The sequence below is a fragment of the Rattus rattus genome, chromosome 2 (assembly GCF_011064425.1).
Source record: "Rattus rattus isolate New Zealand chromosome 2, Rrattus_CSIRO_v1, whole genome shotgun sequence".
Lineage (NCBI taxonomy): Eukaryota > Metazoa > Chordata > Mammalia > Rodentia > Muridae > Rattus > Rattus rattus.
Genome location: NC_046155.1, coordinates 1,783,352 through 1,802,346, shown reverse-complemented (window position 1 = coordinate 1,802,346; position 18,995 = coordinate 1,783,352). Strand labels below are relative to the sequence as shown.

Below are 18,995 nucleotides of genomic sequence, written 5' to 3'. Positions count from 1 at the left end.
CTTGTCCCGCCTCCAGTTGCATCTGATTGGACGCTGTGGAAGTGGCGGTTCGTCAGCCCTCTGGAGGAGGAGCTTCCTGAGCTGTGGAGCGGGAGCAAGGGTCTGGCGGGAAGACCCGGCCTTAGTGCCTATCTCTTGTCGACTAGTGCGCCTTGCCTGTGACCCGGGTGGTTTTGACCTCATCCCTACAGGGTACCAAACAGGGATGCCGGCCCTCCCGGATTTGTTTTGGAAACAAGATGAAAGGAGGAAATGAATGTAAGCTTTTAGTCACAAAACTAGTTACCATGGACAGCGCTGGCCTCCAGTCTGGCCAACCGGCTACAGAATAAACAGGTAGCAAAAAGGACTTTTTTTTTTTTTTTTAAAGCCAGTTTTGGTGACTCACGGCAAGATCTAAATCCCTAGGTTAGTCATTTCCTTCCTTAACATTTCATCTATGTGTAGATAACTTAGCCCTCCCTGCCCCATAAACAGTCAGGACCCCCACTTTTCTGTCTTTTCCATAGGTTTAGAGCCCATCCATTTACCAGTGGATGCTGTCAGTCTCTCCAAGTGTGGTCTCCTACGAACCTAAAATTTTTTCTTAAACCTATTTTAAGTGGTCGCATTTGCACATTTCTTTTTTGGCCCTCAAGACTGCTCAGTTGCCAAGGATAACTGCTTCACTCCCTGTACTCCTATTCTTTTTTTTTTTTTTTTTTCGGAGCTGGGAACCGAACCCAGGGCCTTGCGCTTGCTAGGCAAAGTGCTCTACCACTGAGCCAAATCCCCAACCACTCCCTGTACCCCTGACCTACACAGTAGACAAGCAGTGCATAGTACAGACCACTCTGTGCAGTAGCAGGCCAGGGCTCAGCTTTCTATTGGCAATTATGACCTCAGGGTGTTCCAGAAAATTTGAGGGTACTTCGGGTGGTAACTGAATCTTTAAAAAAAAAAAAAAAAAAAAAAAAAAAAAAAAAGGGGTTGGGGGATTTAGCTCAGTGGTAGAGCACTTGCCTAGCAATCTCAAGGCCCTGGGTTCGGTCCCCAGCTCCGGGGGAAAAAAAAAAAGTCAGGCATGGTAGCATGTAATTCCAGCACTTCTGGAGGGTGAGAGAGGATTACAAGTTTGAGACCATCCTAGCCAACAAATAAAACAAACAAAAGCGTCAAATATATGTAAACATGAATGTGTTTGTAGTATGTGTGTAGGTATACACATGATCCAATGCCCTCTTCTGGTGTGTCTGAAGACTGCTACAGTGTACTTATTAAAAAAAAAATTTTAAAAAGGATCTCCATATTTAGCATAGCTGTCCTGGAACTTGCCCTGCTCACCAGCCTAGCCTTGATTTCTGAGTGCTGGGACCAAAGGCCTGTGCCACCATGGCAAAGCTCATGTTTTTTTGTTTTCTTTTCTATTTTTTGGAGCTGGGGACCAAACCCAGGGCCTTGCGCTTGCTAGGCAAGCGCTCTACCACTGAGCTAAATCCCCAACCCCAAGCTCATGTTTTTAAAATGTTAATATATGGGCTGGAGAGATGGCTCAGTGGTTAAGAGCACTGGGTGCTCTTCCAAAAGTCCTGAGTTCAATTCTCAGCAACTACACAGTGGCTCACAACCATCTCTGATGTGATCTAATGGCCTCTTCTGGTGTGTCTGAAGACAGCTACAGTGTACTCATATATAATAAAACTTTTTTTAAAGAAGGTACATCAGATGACAAAACTTGAGGTAGGTTACTCCTCCAGCAGCCTTCATCATCTGTCCAAAACCTTCTCTAGTTCCATGATGGCATTAGTAGGCTTGTATATGGATGAAGATGAGTGGGCAGGTGGGATTTTGCAGGAGCACAGGTGACCAAACAAACCACAGAGCCCTCTGATCCCCTGGAACTGGAGTTCAGGTGGCTGTGAGCCACCTGAGTTGAGAGCTGGGAATTGAACTTGGCCCTCAGCACCTCAGCAAGATAATGAGCATCCATCCCTCTTCCTGCTGAGCTACCAGGCCCAGCTCTAAAACAAACAAGCTTCTGGGCCCACTTTAACTACGAGACATTGCAATGTCACAGATCTGTCCCACCTCCACTTACACATTCACATCTACTAAAGTTTTCCCAACCGGCCAAAATCACAAATATAGAGAGGGTGCTAAAGTTGATTTTAACCCAATTTTTCTATTAATTAAAATAGTTTCATTCTTTATAACAACTGCTATTAATTTGAATTTACATAACAAAACTAACAAAATAACTAATTTAATATGTTTTACATGGAGTTTAACAAAAACTTTGATTTGGGGAGGAAAAAGTTGTTTCAATTTAAAACAAAACAAAACAAACAAAACAAAACAAAACAAAAAAAAAACCCAAAAACAAAAAAACCCACTGTCCTAACTAAGTAAGTCTGAAATGAAATGACCTTTCAACAACAAGTCAGGAAACAAACAATCCAGCAGAGGGCTCTGTAAAAATGTTTATTTTTACTAATGTTTTGAATACAGGAACTAAATATGTGAAGAGGGGGCCTCAACTTTGCAGAAAACAACAGTTAGGGCCTGCCTGCCCACAGCCAAGGGGGAAGCCCACTCCAGAGTATCTGGGCATGGACTGTCCCCTCCTACTTAATGTCAGTGCCACTAAGCAGGAAACAGAAAAATCAGGGTGTGAAGACCTTACCAGCTACTAGCTAGCGTGCAAGGAAAGGGGACCAACCTGTGACCTGGGAACCAGGATGCACAGACAGGAGGCAGAGGCTCCTGATTCAGTTAAGGGCAGGAGGCTGAATGCCCAGGTTCAGGAAGAACGAAAAGGGGATTTTGGAGGTAGGCTTTTTTATCGAGTTAAAAAACAGGCACATTATCCAACCTCTCCCTGCGGCCCCAAGCTGCTGGCACAGCCCCTGACACTATCCCTCTCCCTACAAAACCAAAGGGAACAAGGAAGGAGGCAGAAGACAGTAGGTTCTGAGGATGGGAAATGTTTGGGTAGCCAGAGAGCACCTGTGAGCAAGCCAGCCAAGCACAGGAAGGACAGGTTGAAGCTGCTTGTCCCTTTGTGGGACAGGGAGAGCCAGGAGGTTCTGAGAGCACTCCAGCTCAAGCACAGAGCCTCATGTAGCATGGCAGAGGACAGGGGACTGCTTTGGCAGGAGGCAAAGGGAAGCAGACTAGGATATGAAAAGGTCCTGGCAAGTGCCACTTCAGCCAGCTCACTCCAGCTGCTTCAGAAAAGGCCCAGCCTGGCTCATCTCTGGGGCAAAACCCAGGAAACCAAAGGGGGTGGGGGGTGAGGCTAGGCAAGGCTTGAGACAGTGAGCTGCTCTCATATTCCTTCTCAGAGGACCCTATTTGAGCCCTGTAATCACCAGGGTCTTGGGCCCAAGGCAAGCAGAGTGAATGCACTTCTTGGAGAACAGAGAGAAGTTGGGCCCACAGGTCAGTCCTGGGGCAGCATGCTGCTCCTTACTCCCTGAGGGCTTGGGGCCAGAGGCAGTCAAAGCTGCCACCTCCCTGTGCTGTTGCCAAAGGCAGGTTGGTAGGACTACAGGGTGAAAGAGGAGAGAGGGGGAATGAAAACCAAGGTAAAGAGAGAGCAACGGCCTTCGATGCAGGGGAGCTGGGTGGCACATCAGGAGGAGTTCTGGTTCTGGTAGATGGACGCTTTCTCCTTCAGCAGATCCAAACACAGGTGGCAACTCCAACTTCCTACAAAGAAGTAGAGGGTCAGAGTGGATCCTACAAGAACTGTCTTCTACTCCTCAGACCTCACCCAAAGCAGGACAGGGAACGTTCTGCAGCAGCAACTTCATGGTTATCCTGAGCTGAGGGAACTGCTTGGTCTTCAAACCATGAAAACTGGAACTGGAGAGATGGCTCAGCAGGTAAAGAGAATCTGGTTCAGCTCCCAGCACCCACATGGTGGTTCACAACTATCCATAATCCATTTACAGGGGATCTGATGCCTCCTCCTCCTGTCCTCCAAGAGCACCAGGTACTCATGTAGTACTCTAACATACACGTAGACAAAAGACGCTTAACATATACTAAAAATACACACAAAACTCATTCTCCATGGAGATGGATACACTGAGTGTAAGGACAGACCCCAAACATGCCAGACCCTGTCTGTCTTGTCACATCAGTGGCCCAGGGACTCACAGGATACTCTGGGCAGACACAAGTGTTTTGCTTTTTTTTTTGTAATTTATTATATTTATTTATTTGGGGGCATTGCCACAGCATGCATGTGAAAGGCAGCTGTGGGGGTCTCTTCTGTCTTTCCTCATATGTTTTGAGGGTTAAACTCTTAAAACTCAGTGTCCAGACTTGGTTGCAAGTAAACTTTACCTACTGAACCATCTTGCCAATCCAGTCACAGGTTTTTAAAATGCTCCCAACTTAAGACAAAAAAAAGAGTCATTGCCTAAAGTAGAAAAGGGCTGGAGAGATGGCTCAGCAGGTAAGAGCACTGACTGCTCTTCCAGAGGTCCTGAGTTCAATTCCCAGCAACCACATGGTGGCTCACAACCATCTGTAGTGGGATCTGATGCCCTCTTCTGGCGTGTCTGAAGACAGCGACAGTGTACTCACATACATTAAGTAAATAAATAAATCTTCAAAGGTAGAAAAAAGGTCATGAAAAGAGGATCCAGAGAAACTACTACATTTTCCTCCAAGACAGGGTTTCTCTGTTTAGTCCTGGCTGTCCTGAAACTCACTCTGTAGTCCAGGCTGACCTTGAACTCAGAGATTCCATCTGCATCTGCCTCTCAAGTGTCCAGAATAAAGACATGTGCCACCATGCCTGGTTTGAGAAAGTCGGAAATCCCAACATCTCTGGTGTTTAAGCAGAAGTCAGAGGAAAGGAGTAAGCTTGTGTATCCTACCACTCATCGCCCAAGTCTAATCGCACAGAAAAACAGGAAATAACCAGGCACGGTGGTGCACACCTACAATTACAGTTCTTGGGGAGCAGAGATGAATCTCTTTTAAGTAATGAGACCTTGCCTAAAAAAAACTAAACAACAACAAAAATAAAAATTAAAAAAAAGGGGTTGGGGATTTAGCTCAGTGGTAGAGTGCTTGCCTAGGAAGCACAAGGCCCTGGGTTCGATCCCCAGCTCCGAAAAAAAAAAGAACCAAAAAAAAAAAATTAAAAAAAAAAAAGAAAATTGATAAACAGAAAATAATTGTTTTGTGCAAGAAAAATAACTGGATAAAACACTATTGGTATTTATTACAGTTTGACCCATTTTTTTGAGAAGTAAAACTACTTATTTTTAGGGAGAAATATGACTACATCAAGCCCAACCCAGCTGCTCTAGAGGTTGAGACAGGAGGACTGCAAGTTCAAGGGCTGGCTACCTGGCCTACCAAGCTAGCTCAGGCTACTTATGCAATGTAGTGAGACCCTATCTCAAAACAAACAAACAAACAAACAAACAAACAAACAAACAAAGTGTGGGACCATAAGATGGCTCAAAGCCTGATGACTCGATAATCTCCAGAACCCATGGTGAAAGTGGACTTGACTAGTTCTCAACTTTGCCCTCTGACCTCTACACAAGTGCTATGGATCAACTACACAACACTCTGGGTAACAAAAAATTGAAGGGCTGGAGAAATGGCTCAGTGGTTAAGAGTTCCGACTGCTCTTCCAGAGGTCCTGAGTTCAATTCCCAGCAACCACATGGTAGCTCACAACCATCTGTAATGAGGTCTGGTGTGTCTGAAGACAGCTACAGTGTACTTGTATACATTAAATAAATAAATAAATCTTAAAAAAAAAAAAATTGAAGAGTTAGGGACAACAGAGATATAGCTCAGGGGTGGGGCATTTGGCCAGCATGTACAGGGTTCTGGGTTCTACCTCTAGTACTACAAAAAGCAAAAGAAAAAAATGTAAAGCTTTTTGTAGCACTAGAGATAGAAAATATCTGTGCACATGTGCATGTCTGGTGTCTGCAGAGGCCAGAGGAGATTCTCTGGCACTGGAATTTTAGACCATGGTGAATGGCCAATGGGTGCTAGAAACTGACCCAAGGCCTCTGGAGGGTCACTCCGTTTCTCTCTTTCTCTCTCTCTCTCTCTCTCTCTCTCTCTCTCTCTCTCTCTCTCTCTCTCTCTCTCCCTCTCTTTTAAAGATTTATTTATTTATTTATTTATTATATACACTGTAGCTGTCCTCAGACACACCAGAAGAGGGCATCAGATCCCATTACAGATGGTTGTGAGTCACCATGTGGTTGTTGGGATTTGAACTCAGAACCTGTGGAAGAGCAGTCAGTGCTCTTAACCATGGAGCTACCTCTCCAGCTCCCCACTCAGTGCTCTTAACTGCCGAGCCCATTAAATTTTTTTTTAAGATTTATTAATTTTTATTTATATGAGTACACTGTTGCTATCTTCAGACACACCAGAAGGGGACATTAGATCCCATTACAGATGGTTGTGAGCCACCAAGTGTTGCTGAGAATTGAACTCAGGGCCTCTGGAAGAGCAACTGGTGCTCTTTTTTTTTTTTTCCCCTCTTTCTTTTTTTCGGAGCTGGGGACCGAACCCAGGGCCTTGCGTTTGCTAGGCAAGCGCTCTACCACTGAGCTAAATCCCCAACCCCGCAACTGGTGCTCTTAACCACTGAGCCATCTCTCCAGTACCTAAGTTTTTGTTTTAATCCACAACATTTTGTTATGAAATCTATGCTGCTAGACATAAGAATGCTGAAACTACACAACTACACACAAATCTATAACAAGTCATAAATCTCAGTGTCAATGTTTTACTTGGGTGTGCAGAGCTGTCTGGGATAAATATTTTGAGTAGATCAAGGCCATTTACCTTCAGGAGGCTCAGACATGGAAGGGGTGAGACAGTACATGTGGTAGCCACGGTCACAGTCATCACAGAAAAGCAGCTGGTCCTGCAGAAGGCAAGAAGAAAGAACAAAGGTGCAATGGTTTATGTACCTAAGTTATGACACTGATGCTACTTCCAAGAGGGACTAGAAGCAGCTAAGATCAGTGGTCAGTCTGTCCATCTCCATCCATTCAGAGTCTAACTGATTACAAAGCCTACTATTTCCCTATAATCTTTTCTCCACAAAGCTGCCAGTTACCTTTTGAAAAGACTGTATTACCTACCCCCTGCCCAATAAAAAGCCTCAGACAACATCCTCAAGGTCTAAGCATGAGGCAGATCTTTAGGTCCTTAATGTGCAGCAGATCGAGGACTCCTCACTGAGCTCAAAAGGTTGTCCCAAGATCCTACAAACTAGGATCTGCCTCTCTGATCTGCCTCCCTGACACAGGAAGGGTCTAGTGGGTAACAATGGCCTCACTACAGCCAGCTTGCCCACCATAAGGCCTCTGCACTAGCCATACTTTCTGGGACTGGATCCTTGTAATGTCCAAACTCCAATACCAACCTCACTTCCTCCAGAAGCAAATACAACTACAAACCTCTCTCGGCATCCAGTTACCTCTTGGCACATCACTAGTTTAATTTTCCTCAAGGTGTATCACACAAAACTCTGTTCCCCAAGTATCGAAATTCTATCAAAGTATAAACTTCTCTGTTCTTTGTTTACCGACACGAAAGCTAAGAACACTGTCTTGCTGTTGATGCCCAAGAAACAAGATTTTTTTTTTTTTAAATGAGTATAAAGTTCCCTGGGGGGGTTAGGGAGGAACGGGTGCAGTCTGACAGAAAGCGGGCACGCACGTCGTTCTCTGAAGTGCCGCAGAGGTTGCAGCACTTGCACTCGATGCACTGCCAGCGGTAGGTCTTCACGGCTGCCATCATCACAGGGGTGAACTGCAGGCAGGACGGATGCCCTGTGGAGGGAGTCAGACAGTGGCTGGAGACCAGGGTGGGAGTGGGTAAGGGAGGCTGCCTGACTATAAGAGCACTCAAGGAAGCAGGCCAGGAGGGTTCTGGGTACTGAGTACACCCTGATTTTTGAGGATGGAGGTACCTGAGCGGCCACAGTCAGAACAGGACACTAGCTCCTCAGGCTGCCCTGTCTTCTTGTTGATTTTTGAGTCTCCCAGGCAGAAGTCACAGTAGTTGTTAGGCAGGGCCAACCCATCAGGTCCTTTCTTGGCTACAGAAAAAGAAAAAGACTCTGATGATGGTCAAGGGAGCTCTGGGCTACCTTACATTCTCTAAACGGAGGATTTTTATAAACAGGCTGGTTCCTCTCCTGATTGCCTGCCCCGACAGCTCAGCTTACATTTCTGCTCCTCAGACCTCTGGGACACAGGAGTGGGTGGTTGGGAGTCTTCTTTGTCCTCTCCTTCCTCTTCAGCCAGGTGGGAATGGGCATAGTGGTAACTGAGGCCAGGTCGGTTCTTGTAACGTTTTCCACAAACTGGGTGGGAAAAAGATTGCAGAGAAATATTAGGACACAAAGGTGCTACTTTCCCACTGTGACAAGTTATGAAGCTCCAAAAGAGGCCCAAGGGAAACCTCTGCCCCAGTGTCCCTACTCTGGCACAAGCTTTAGTGACAGCCCCTTCCCTTTAGCCAAGAGCATCAAGCCCTGGGCCTCTTTAATTTCTGGGACTCTCTTCCCTCTCTAAAACACAGACCCATAGCTACCAACATTTTTCCATGCTGGCTCGTAGAAGGACTTAGCCTCTGCCGCATTAACTTGCCCAAGAAATAGTAACATCTGGGAGCTCCAGGTCGGGAATGTTCTACAGTGTAGTCTTATGGCAAAAAGGGGGATGTGACAAGGAGAGACCAGGCTCTTTTTCTGCTATGTAGATGTGTCAGGCTCATGCCACCCTGTGCATGCCAATCCCAGGTGAACAGACAAAGGGCTGAGGGTGGGTCTCCTGGTGAGCACCTACTAACTGCCAGCCAGGATAAGTTCCCCCAAAGAAACTGAAATACATTCCCACACTAGTGCCCTGCCCAGCCCCTGCCAACCAGCAAGGAAAGATTACATGGCATTTTATCTTGAACAATGACACCAAGAGGGACAAGGAGGCCAGCAGGAAGGAATAGGAGGATGGGAGGAGATGGTGGTGTTGACGGTGGAAATGTGAGTTGACTGCCTGCTGTCTGGTTTGGGGAACATCGGATGAATCTAGCCATAATGGGTTTCTGTTAACACTAGGCCAAGTGGCCATAGGAGGCAGTCTGTGATGCAATGGTAAAGACAGCTGCTAGGACTGAGAACGGAGCACAAACCGGGTACCACAGCACTACCCTCATACCGTTGCAGATTCCAAAGCTAGTATCACAGGAAATGAGAAAGGTAGGAGGAACAAGGGAAGAGGGGAAAGGGATAGGAAAACCACAAGTCTGAAAAGTTGAGAGAGCTACCTCTCTGGGGCGCTTTCGAGGTATGCTTTTGTTTGAAACTATCTGAAAGACAGAAAGAAAAGTCATGAGAAGAAGGCCTTGATACATTTGAGACAGGGCAGCAGCAGCAGGAAAACAGAGCAAGTGAGAGAGAACCCCAGCAGTGGCACTTCAGGCTGGAGGCACGGAAGTAGGGTAAGCCAAAGCAAAGGGAGAGAGGACAGACACTAACCCTCAGGGCTGGCCGGCCCCCTGTGCCCTGCCCTGATGGGTCAGCAGATCTAGATGCTGCCCACTATGAGGCCAACACTGCCTGCTTTGAGTTCCCTCATTCTCCCACCCCAGGACCCACAGAAATCTCTCCCCAGAGCATGCAGGTGCCACCCACTATGAAGCGAAGGCCAGGTTGGCAGGCAGGACAAGAACCCAGGCTTGTTTTACCATTCAGTGCAAGAACATGACCCCCCCCCCCCAACCCCCACATCCAGAGCAGGGGCTGGGTCTGGGGCAAGAACTCCCCACCCCTCAGGTGGCACTCACTGTCACAGGCATAGGGCTTATCCCGGTCCTCCAGGATGGAAGCATCCAGCTTCTTCCGGGCACTGCTCACACCCTTACTCTGCCAAGAAAACCAAAAAGATGATGCCCTCACTAACACTAAGTTCTCTTGGCCAGAAGAGCAAGGCAGAAAGCAAGAAATGTCATAAGATTGGCCTCCACAGACCAGCCTACTTCATTATTCCCTCCTCACCTTGGATTTCCCCTTTCCCCGACGCTTTGGAGTATCTTCTTCATAGTCCTCGTCATCAAGGTCGTCTAGGAAGTCATCGGGTTCAAGGATTCGCTGAGTGGAGCAGGAGATTGGAATGAGCAGAAGTCAAGAACCTCCCAAAGCACCCTCATGAGATAGAATTAGCCCCCTGGAACTACCCAGAAGCCTCTCTGAGGCTTAATCCGCAATCATTCTTCACCCTGCAATCCCATCACTGCTTCCCCAAATGCTTTCTTTCTCCTGTGCCTCTTCAAGTTGCTCCCCTAGCCTAGAATGACTGTCCTCCATCTCTCAGGAGCCAAACACTGTTTCCATAAAGCTCTCCTGGCACCCCAGGCAGCCTCGCCCTGTTCTGCCTGCTCTGCTTCCAACATGCATGTCCTACTTTAAATGAGGTTTTCTGCTTACTTGACCTTGGGAAGTTTTAACCGCTTTGCTTCTGCCTCCCTGTCAATGAAATGGGAACCACAGGACCTACCTCATGAGGCTGCACAAGAGGAAGCATATGGGAAATACTTAGCAGTGTACCTGGCTCATCTGTAGCTCTTCTCATCTTTAAACTTAGCATTAACTTCCCAGTTGACAGGTGGGAACCAAGTGTGCTTCACCTATGTCACAGCAGGTATCTAAGTCTCTAATAGTCAGTCTCGCCTTGTGTGAGAGAGAATGAGTGCGTGAGCCTGTGCTGGGAAGGAGTGTGGAAGGCTAGACGGAGCCGGGCTGGGGCCGGCAGAGCCCAGGACTGCAGGGCAGCCTTCGCCTCCATTTCAGCTATTTCTGTTTTTTGTGTTAGGGCTTACACATCAACAGGCATGTATTCTACCATGATCTGCTTCAGTTCTACTAATTGGACCCAAAAATTGGCTCAGAGGTTAAGAGCTCGGAATGCTCTTCCAGAGGTCCTGAGTTCAATTCCCAGCAGCACTTGGTGGCACACGATTAGTGGTTCAATTAGTAGACCCAAAAGAGGCTGATCCTTATTAAAGTCCTTTAGCCATAGATAGGAACAACATACCTTCCGTGCTCGACTGTTGGTAACAGGAAACTCGCCCAGGCTGTCATCATCAACTCGGGGATCTGGGGCACCCCGTTTCTCCAGGGGATCAGTACGCAGCAGAGCCTCTAAACTGCTGCCATCCTGAGAGATAAGGCCCTCTTTCTTCAGAGTCTGGTCCGTGTCTGCAACAAGTCAAGATGAAGCTAACTCAGAAGGTCTAAAGCTGAATCTACACCACGAGGGGCCAAGTCAAACCCAGCCACTTCTGTTCTCCAGGAACCAAGATGTATCTGTTCAGCCGGCACTGGAATAAGCTGCATTACCTGTTTTCACTAACAGTGAGCTCCTTGAAGGACGGAAGCAGAGTATGTGCAAGCTCAACAGAGCCTGGGGAGAGCCGGCAATCAGCAAGCCTCCCGTCATACAGACCATGGCCTTCCTAAGAAGGGAGCCCCTTACTTGGTTTATTTACTCTGGATTATTTTAGTCATGACATATAAGACATAGTCATATATGTCTATATGGCGCATGAACACATGTGGGTACACACGTTGGGAGAAGGACACTGGGGGCTCTGCCTTATTGCCTTGGAGTCTCTCACTGAATTAGATTGGTAGCTAGAAGCGCCAGCTCTGTACTCAGAGTTTTGGGATTACAGGAACATGTTGGCCTTGGCTACACTAAGCTTTGTATAAATGCTAGACTAGAATTTAGGTCCTTGTGTTCACACAAGCACTGGGACTTCTCTCCAACCCATATCATTTTGAGGGAATTTCATAGTTTTTGAGGCTCTCATGTAGCCCAGGCTGGTCTCAGACTCTCTATTAGTAGAGAATGACCCTGAATTTCTAATCCTCCTGCCCCAACCTCCTCAATGATATTGTTGTATAGGAATATACAACCATGTTCAGTTTATGCAAAGCAGGATATTAAACCCAGGGCCCAGTGTATGCTGGGTGACACTCTAGCAACTGAGCTACCCCAGCCTCTACCTGGCTTAATAGACGGGAAAGAAAGCCTGGGATCCTCAGGTGGGTGGGCTCGACGCTTTTTTCGCCAGCGTCGGGCAGGGTAGGAGTACAACTGTCCAGAGGCCAATCCTGTGGAAGGAAGGAAGGGAAGGAAGAACTATTAAGCCCTAATCCAGCCTAAAAACAATGGCAAACATCTTGTAGATGAGAACTTTATTGAGTTCTAGAGCAAGGGTACAGAACAAGTGAGCCTGGGCCGGGTGGGGATACTTCATGGTAAAGAAAAACAGATGTCAGCTGAAGTACACAGCTGTTCTTAGTCCTCGGAAGATCATAGCGCCTCAGAGGCTGAAAACAAAGGCCAGCTGCTACATCCCCCCTGGTTCTCATCTACCAGTGTGAACAGTGGAGGAGCCTTCTACTGCCTAAGGAGCATCTCCTAGGGGACAGCAGATGCTTCCTCGTGCTCCTGAAGTCTGCGACCTTACCTGGGCCCCGGTGCCGCTTTTCCATCCAGATGTAACAATTGCTCTGGGCTACTCCAGTCTGAGAGTCCAAGAAAGGCAGACGCACGCTACGCTCGGCACACAGGCGGGCATTATAATTGTGGCACTGTTCCATGGCATCTTTGTAGTACTGCTCCCCAAGGCTGCAGGAAGGTAAAACAGAGGGATGGGGTCAAATCATCCTTCTTCCCTGTCAACTGCTTCTCTCAAAGGCTCAGGGATCTAAGAGACTCTCTTTCTGTCATCTGCCTCCTATTCTGCCTGAAGGGACATGAAGAACCTTCACTAAGCTATCTCATGAGGAAAGATAAGTTACAGAGCCCCTGAATAATAATCATGGGACACTCAAATTTATCATGTGTATAGTCAGACATAAGCTTTTTAAATATTTGTTTGTTCTGAGACAAGGTCTCTTTCATTCTTCAGCCCAAGTGCTAAACTCATGAAAATCCTCCTGCCAAGTCAAACTTAAATCTTAATCTACATAGAGTGAAGAATGGTCAAGGAAACAGGTGTGGTAGAGAGCTTGCTCAGCCCGAACAGGGCTCTGGATTCAATCTGTCACTACTGGGGGAGGAAGAGACAAGAAAGAAATGAATGGCTCATTCTGTGGTTCCCATATGTCCAGCTCAAGCTGGTTAATGTTACCTGTCTTAGCCTAAGCATCTGAGCTGCAGACATTACTGTAGATATTAACTTCCTGACAAATGGGGAAAACAACAAGATCTAGGACTCGTCACAAGATTTTTAGTGCACTATTAGTAGATTCACCCGTCAAAACGCTATTCAGTTCTAGAAAATGGTACATATGTCTAATATTAAGACTAAGGTAGGTATATTACCCTAACTTCAAAGCCAGTTGAGCCAGATAGCAAAACTCTGCCTCAAAACTCAAACCAGGCTGTATGGTGTCACACACCTGTGATCCTAGCACACAGGAGGTATAGGTGTTAAGTCATCCTCAGCTAGATATGTAGTTCAAGGACAGCCTCAACTACATAAGACTAAAAAACCAACCAACCAAAACAACAACAAAAAACCAATAAAACACAACAGAAATGCCTCAAGAAGCAGAGGCAGGTGGAACTCTGGGTTCGAGGCCTGTCTCATCTGGATAGAGTTCCAGGCCAACCAAACACTACAGAGAGACCCTGTCTTGGGGTTGGGGATTTAGCTCAGTGGTAGAGCGCTTGCCTAGCAAGCGCAAGGCCCTGGGTTCGGTCCCCAGCTCCAAAAAAAAAAAAAAAAAAAAAAAAAAAAGAGACCCTGTCTCAAAAAATAAAAAAAAAAACAAAAACAAAAAAACCAAACCAAACCAAACCAACAAACCCAAAACACCTGTTCTCTGGTTCCCAGAATCCATATATATAGTGGTTCCCAGTTAGAAGGATCTAATTCCCTCTTCTGGTGTCTGTGGGGACCAGTCACACATGTGGCACACATACATACAGGCAAAACACTCATACAAATAAGATAAAATTTAAAAGCTCTTCATGTACAAACAATCCAAAGGTAATTAGGGGAAAAGAAAGGCAGGCACAGTACTGAGAAGTGCCATGGGATAGGACCACTTTTACTAAGCACTACGACTAGTAATAGAAAATCTGTTACACTAAAGCCCACCTCAGGCTCTTCCCAACTGACACCAAGAATGTTCTGGTCTTGGAGGAGGCAATCTGAAATCTGAGGGGCTCTCTAAGTACTTTATGACAAGACAGGAAACTGGAGAGCGAGGGGTTTTGTGGTTCTAAGCATGTTCAACGACCCCCACCTTGTTTTGGTTCAGTAAGTTTGTAAGGACTCATTCTTTTTTTTCTTTTCTTTTTTTCAGAGCTGGGGACCGAACCCAGGGCCTTAGCAAGCGCTCTACCACTGAGCTAAATCCCCAACCCGAAGGACTCATATTTTTAATCAATCAATCAGTCAATCAATCTTTTTGTTGTTCTGGGGCTCATATGCAGAACCTCCAAAGTGCTATATGTATTCTACCACTGAGCTATATCCCAGTCACATATTCAATCTTTTTTTAAAACGATTTATTTGTTTATTATATATAAATACACTGTAGCTATCTTCAGACACACCAGAAGAGAGCTTTACAGATAGTTGTGAACCACATGTGATTGCTGGGATTTGAACTCAGGACCTCTGGAAGAGCAGTCAATGCTCTTAACCACTGAGCCATCTCTCCAGCCCTCAATCTTTTTTTTTTTTTTTAATAGTGGCTCGTGTAGCTCATTCTCACCTCCAACCCCATATGCAGTCAATAGTGACCTTGAATTTCTGATCTTCCTGCCTCTACCTCCCCAAAAGGCATGCACTACCACATCCGGTTTTATGTGGTGCTCGCTAATCAAACCAGGATCTCTTGCATGCTAAGCAAGTATTCCACCAACTGAGCCACGTTCCAACCCCCACCCCCAAAAAACAAACACTGAGGGCAGAAGAGACTTCTTTCCCATAGCATCCCATTACCCATGAAGGTGTCGTCTAGATCACATCAGGATGGATTTGGGAGTAAAAAAGACTGATTTCGGTACAGGCACCACATGGACAGAGTCATGTAATTAACCTGTATGAACCTCCATTCCTCTCCTATAGATTGGGGCAGTTAGATTAGATGATCTCTGGCCTGCCAGGATTATGATGGAGAGAGTAGGGATGAGGAGGCATGAAAAGCAAGAGGGAGAAGGTCTCAGTCTCAGTGGCCAATACCTACAACTAAAGCTGTATGGACAAGCACTAACATAGGATCTGATGGGGACTTTCACTGAGCAGTCACAGGAGACCACTGCATAGCTTAATAAAAACACACACACAGCAACACTACAAGTACAGCCTGAGTTGATTCAGTGAGCAGTAATAACTATAATTAAGGTATGAATGTGTTGGAGTGCACAGCACAGAAGAGAGCAGGCTCACATTTGCTCGCCTTTAGGAGGCAGCCTTGTCCTTACCACACAGGAAAAACCGATAAACAAGGCTGAGTGCAGCAGCTCCTTTGTTTCTGCTGATGGAATTGATGCTGACACTGGAAGTCAAACGGAAGGAAGGACCAGCCCAGTGGGGCTGAAGACTGCAAAGTCAGAGCATAGAGGCTGAAGAAGGCCTGGAAGAAGGACTGGAATGTCCGATCGGCTCCTGCAGGTCAGGTAAGATTTTAGAAGGTGAAGCAAGTGCTCTAGTAGGAGAAATGACCAGATGAAATTATGTACATGTATGTGTGTGCGTGTGTGTGAAGAGAGCAGCAAAGGGGAGAATACATGAAGTCAAGACTCTGTAGCAAAAAATCTCAAGCTTCTGTTATTCTACAGATAGCCTTATATAACTCATATAAAGTTTTAAAAACTAGTTGGCAGTCATGGTTATTTTTTAGACTAGTATTTACTCTATACTCTAAAGACTATGTCAACCATGATAATGTATTTGAGAAAAGCAGAAAATTAAGACAGAAAGTCTTCTCACAAGGCAAAAATCAAAGAAAAAGATGAACTAGTGGTCTTTCCCTCAATGAGTGATGTCAGCTGCCAGAAGACTTAAGCACACTATAATAAAAAAGAAATTATCAGAAAGGCATCTTTCCAGAGTGAGAATGGTGTGAGAACCAAAGTCTTCTCTATAAAGGGAAAGTTCTGAGAGGTACGTGTTAGTGGTGTCTAGTCTTCTGCACCTACAAATGGGAAGAATCAACTCAGTATCTTGCTGACACTAGGAACCATTCAGTGGCTAAAGAGGCAGGAACAGCACTGCTCTATTTAAATGGGCAACCAACACTTAAAATACTACACCAATGAGTTGGCAACTCCATTCTCTGCAAGACCATTTTTCAATATGAAGAGCTCCATTAACATGTAATTCTGAAAATCTAGGCAACACGTTCTAGAAAGTAAGATTTCCAGGGTAAAAGCTGTGGCTCCTCTTTTCACAGGAAACCTGTGGGGTAGGAGTGGGGGCACAGGACAACTCCCCTTCCACCGGGAATAGGGGAGGTCAACAAAGAAAGGCAGAGTAACAAAGACCTAACAGCTGAGTCTAGAAGGAGAACCATAAAAATGTTAAATTAACAGCTTCATTTCTAAATTGAGGGAAATGTCAGCCTAAAGAGGGCTGGGGAAGCCGGAGGGGGCAGATCAGAAGGATAATAGTGTTGGGAGGAGTGGTGGTTGAAAGAGGCAGCAGGATGAAGCCAAAAGCAAGTTAAAAAAAAAAAAAAAAAAAAGCCACAAGAGAAGGCACTTAGCTTAATGGAGGTGGGAAAGCATTCTCGAAGAAAAGGGCTCCAAGCAGCGGGGGAGAAGCAACTTAACCTTAAAAAAAAAGCCTCTTGGGACTATGGGGGCTCAGCCCACGACAAAGACAGATGAAGCTGCGAAAAGTCCTCCAGAATAGTTCCTAAACCATTACTTTGCCATCCAGAATCCAAAAGCTTTGACTGGACACCTGAACACTTCCATTTTTCTACTCTTACATCACGCCCAACATGGCCATTAAAGGAAGAGAAGGCCATTCTTAAACCCAACGGGCATTTTTAACCCCGTTCCAAAACTCTCGATTCTTCTTCAAGAAGGAAGAAGGAGACTCATCAAAACCCCAAACATCTCTAACTCGGGGGAAGCGGCTAACAGGCCAGTCCCCGTTCCCAGTGTTTCCCAACAACCGTTAACTTCAGCTCTGCTCGAAATCTGACCCACACAATGGCATCTAGGGTACAGAGAACGCCCACCTCGGGGCTCCTGCGGACCAGAAGGCTGTCTGGTTCCGGTCTAGTTGCCCACTCCCCGAAGTTCTTTCCCTTCTGTATCTGCTCTTGGAACAATTCTTCCCAAGAACAGTTTTAGTTTCGTGTACCCTGGATTTCCCGGTTAATGTCACCGGGCTGCTTAAATCTTAGGATCCCAGCAGGTACGGCGGAGCCTGTAGTCCCAGGGAGGGCGGTGGGCGGGGAGGGGACCCCGATCTCCCAGGGCCGCCGGCCTCAGCTCGACGGGACTGAGGGGCCAGGGACCGTGAGCCTCTCGTTCGCAGTCCGCAGCTCCGCTCGGGGCTCTGCCCGCGAGAAGGACGCTCGTCGGGGGCTCTAGTGTGCCCCCCTCCCGGTCTCCACAAGTTTCCAAAAGAAGCCCAGCGCCTTCTCCAGAGTCTCCTGTTGCCCTCCCTACCAGCAGTCGCACAGCAAGGACTTCCCGGGCATGTCCTTCTCTCTGTCTTTTCTCTTCCCGCACTTCCCTCTCCACTCCCAGGCCCCACTACAAGATTTCCTGTACAGGAGAGATTTTTAAAAAGAAAAAGAAAAAAGAAGACCACTCACAGCTTCACTACATTCTCCACCACAGCCGCCATCTTCCCAGTTCCTCTCCCTCAGGCCGGGAGGCCCCGAAGCCCGCAACGCGCAGGCGCTAAGCCTTCTCTGGACACACGGTCCTCGATCCTTTGCGCAGGCGCAGCCCGAGGGTGCGCGCACGCACAGGCTCACGAGAGCGAGCGCTAAAAAAAAAAACGACCGGACCTTGAGCCTAGGGGGATCCCGATGCGCAGGCGCGATTGGAAAACTATGCGCCCTCTGCAGCTCATTCTGGAGATCTGTCTCCCCTCCATTTAGTAGAGTCTACATGGCTTGGTTGGAAAGTGAGAAAGTGAAAAGGCCACGCAGATGAGCTAGAAGGAGCAACAGTGTCCTGCCTAGCTGACCGTTAGCCACATGGTTGACTCATAGGGAAGGATTGGAAAGTTCAGGGAGGTACCCAGTCCTTTAGGTACCTCTGTCCGAAACCCCCTTTGCCTATTAACCTGCCTTTTTCCCTACCTCTCGTCGGTGGGCTAAAAGGGAGGTTGAAGCATTTAAGAACCCTAAATAAAGTAGGTTTTGAAAAACCTAAGCTTACACTACATAGAGGCTCAGAACTGTCTGTAACGGGGTTGGGGATTTAGCTCAGGGGTAGAGCGCTTGCCTAGCAAGCAAAAGGCCCTGGGTTCGGTCCCCAGCTCCGAAAAAAAGAAAAAAAAAAAAAAAAAAACTGTCTGTAACTCCAACTCCAGGATCCCACAGTTCTTTTGACCTACTTATGGACACCCTGGCTCAATGGAACCCTATCTTAGGGTTTCTACGCCTGTGGAGAGATACTATGACCAAGGCAACTCGTATAAAGCATAGTATTTAATTGGGGCTGGCTTATAGTTTTAGAGGTTCAGTCCATTATCATCATGGCAGGAAGCATGGGAGCATTCAGGTAGGCATGGCTCTGGAGGAGCTGAGAGTTTGACATCTTCTTCAGAAGACAAACAGGAGAAGACTGGCTTCTAAGTAGCTAGGAGGAAGGTCTCTCCAAGGCTACCCCCACAGTGACACACCTCCCCCAACAAGGCCACTCCCTGGGCCAACCATATTCAAACCACCACAGACCCCCAAAGCTTACACATGGCTACCAACTGTATGCAGGATTAACTGCAGGCCCTGG

The 18,995-nt window shown here is 46.8% G+C and overlaps 1 protein-coding gene across 2 annotated transcripts; it reads right to left on the bottom strand.

Moving 5' to 3' along the window:
* Nucleotides 1-2,441: 2,441 nt before the first annotated feature.
* Nucleotides 2,442-17,952, bottom strand: Dpf2 (double PHD fingers 2). Of its 2 annotated transcripts, XM_032891105.1 has the most exons (12): nt 17,849-17,952; nt 12,523-12,683; nt 12,056-12,163; nt 11,082-11,245; nt 10,046-10,138; nt 9,835-9,913; nt 9,316-9,357; nt 8,216-8,353; nt 7,958-8,086; nt 7,705-7,817; nt 6,823-6,904; nt 2,442-3,690 (listed from the first exon to the last, which is right to left on the bottom strand). In XM_032891105.1, exons 1-12 carry the CDS (start codon nt 17,878-17,880, stop codon nt 3,614-3,616), a joined length of 1,218 nt encoding a protein of 405 aa, XP_032746996.1. In that variant the 5' UTR covers nt 17,881-17,952; the 3' UTR covers nt 2,442-3,613. The 2 variants fall into 2 exon arrangements, with proteins under 2 accessions (XP_032746996.1, XP_032746997.1); XM_032891106.1 differs by lacking the exon at nt 9,316-9,357 and having other exon boundaries at nt 2,445-3,690.
* Nucleotides 17,953-18,995: the final 1,043 nt, after the last annotated feature.

Coding starts and splice junctions, on each gene's coding strand:
- Dpf2 (XM_032891105.1), bottom strand. CDS start 17,880: ATGGCGGCTGTGGTGGAGAATGTAGTGAAGCT. Junction 12,684..17,848: donor GTGGAGAATGTAGTGAAGCT/GTGAGTGGTCTT, acceptor ACCTTCCTGCAG/CCTTGGGGAGCAGTACTACA. Junction 9,914..10,045: donor GGGGAAAGGGGAAATCCAAG/GTGAGGAGGGAA, acceptor TTTTCTTGGCAG/AGTAAGGGTGTGAGCAGTGC.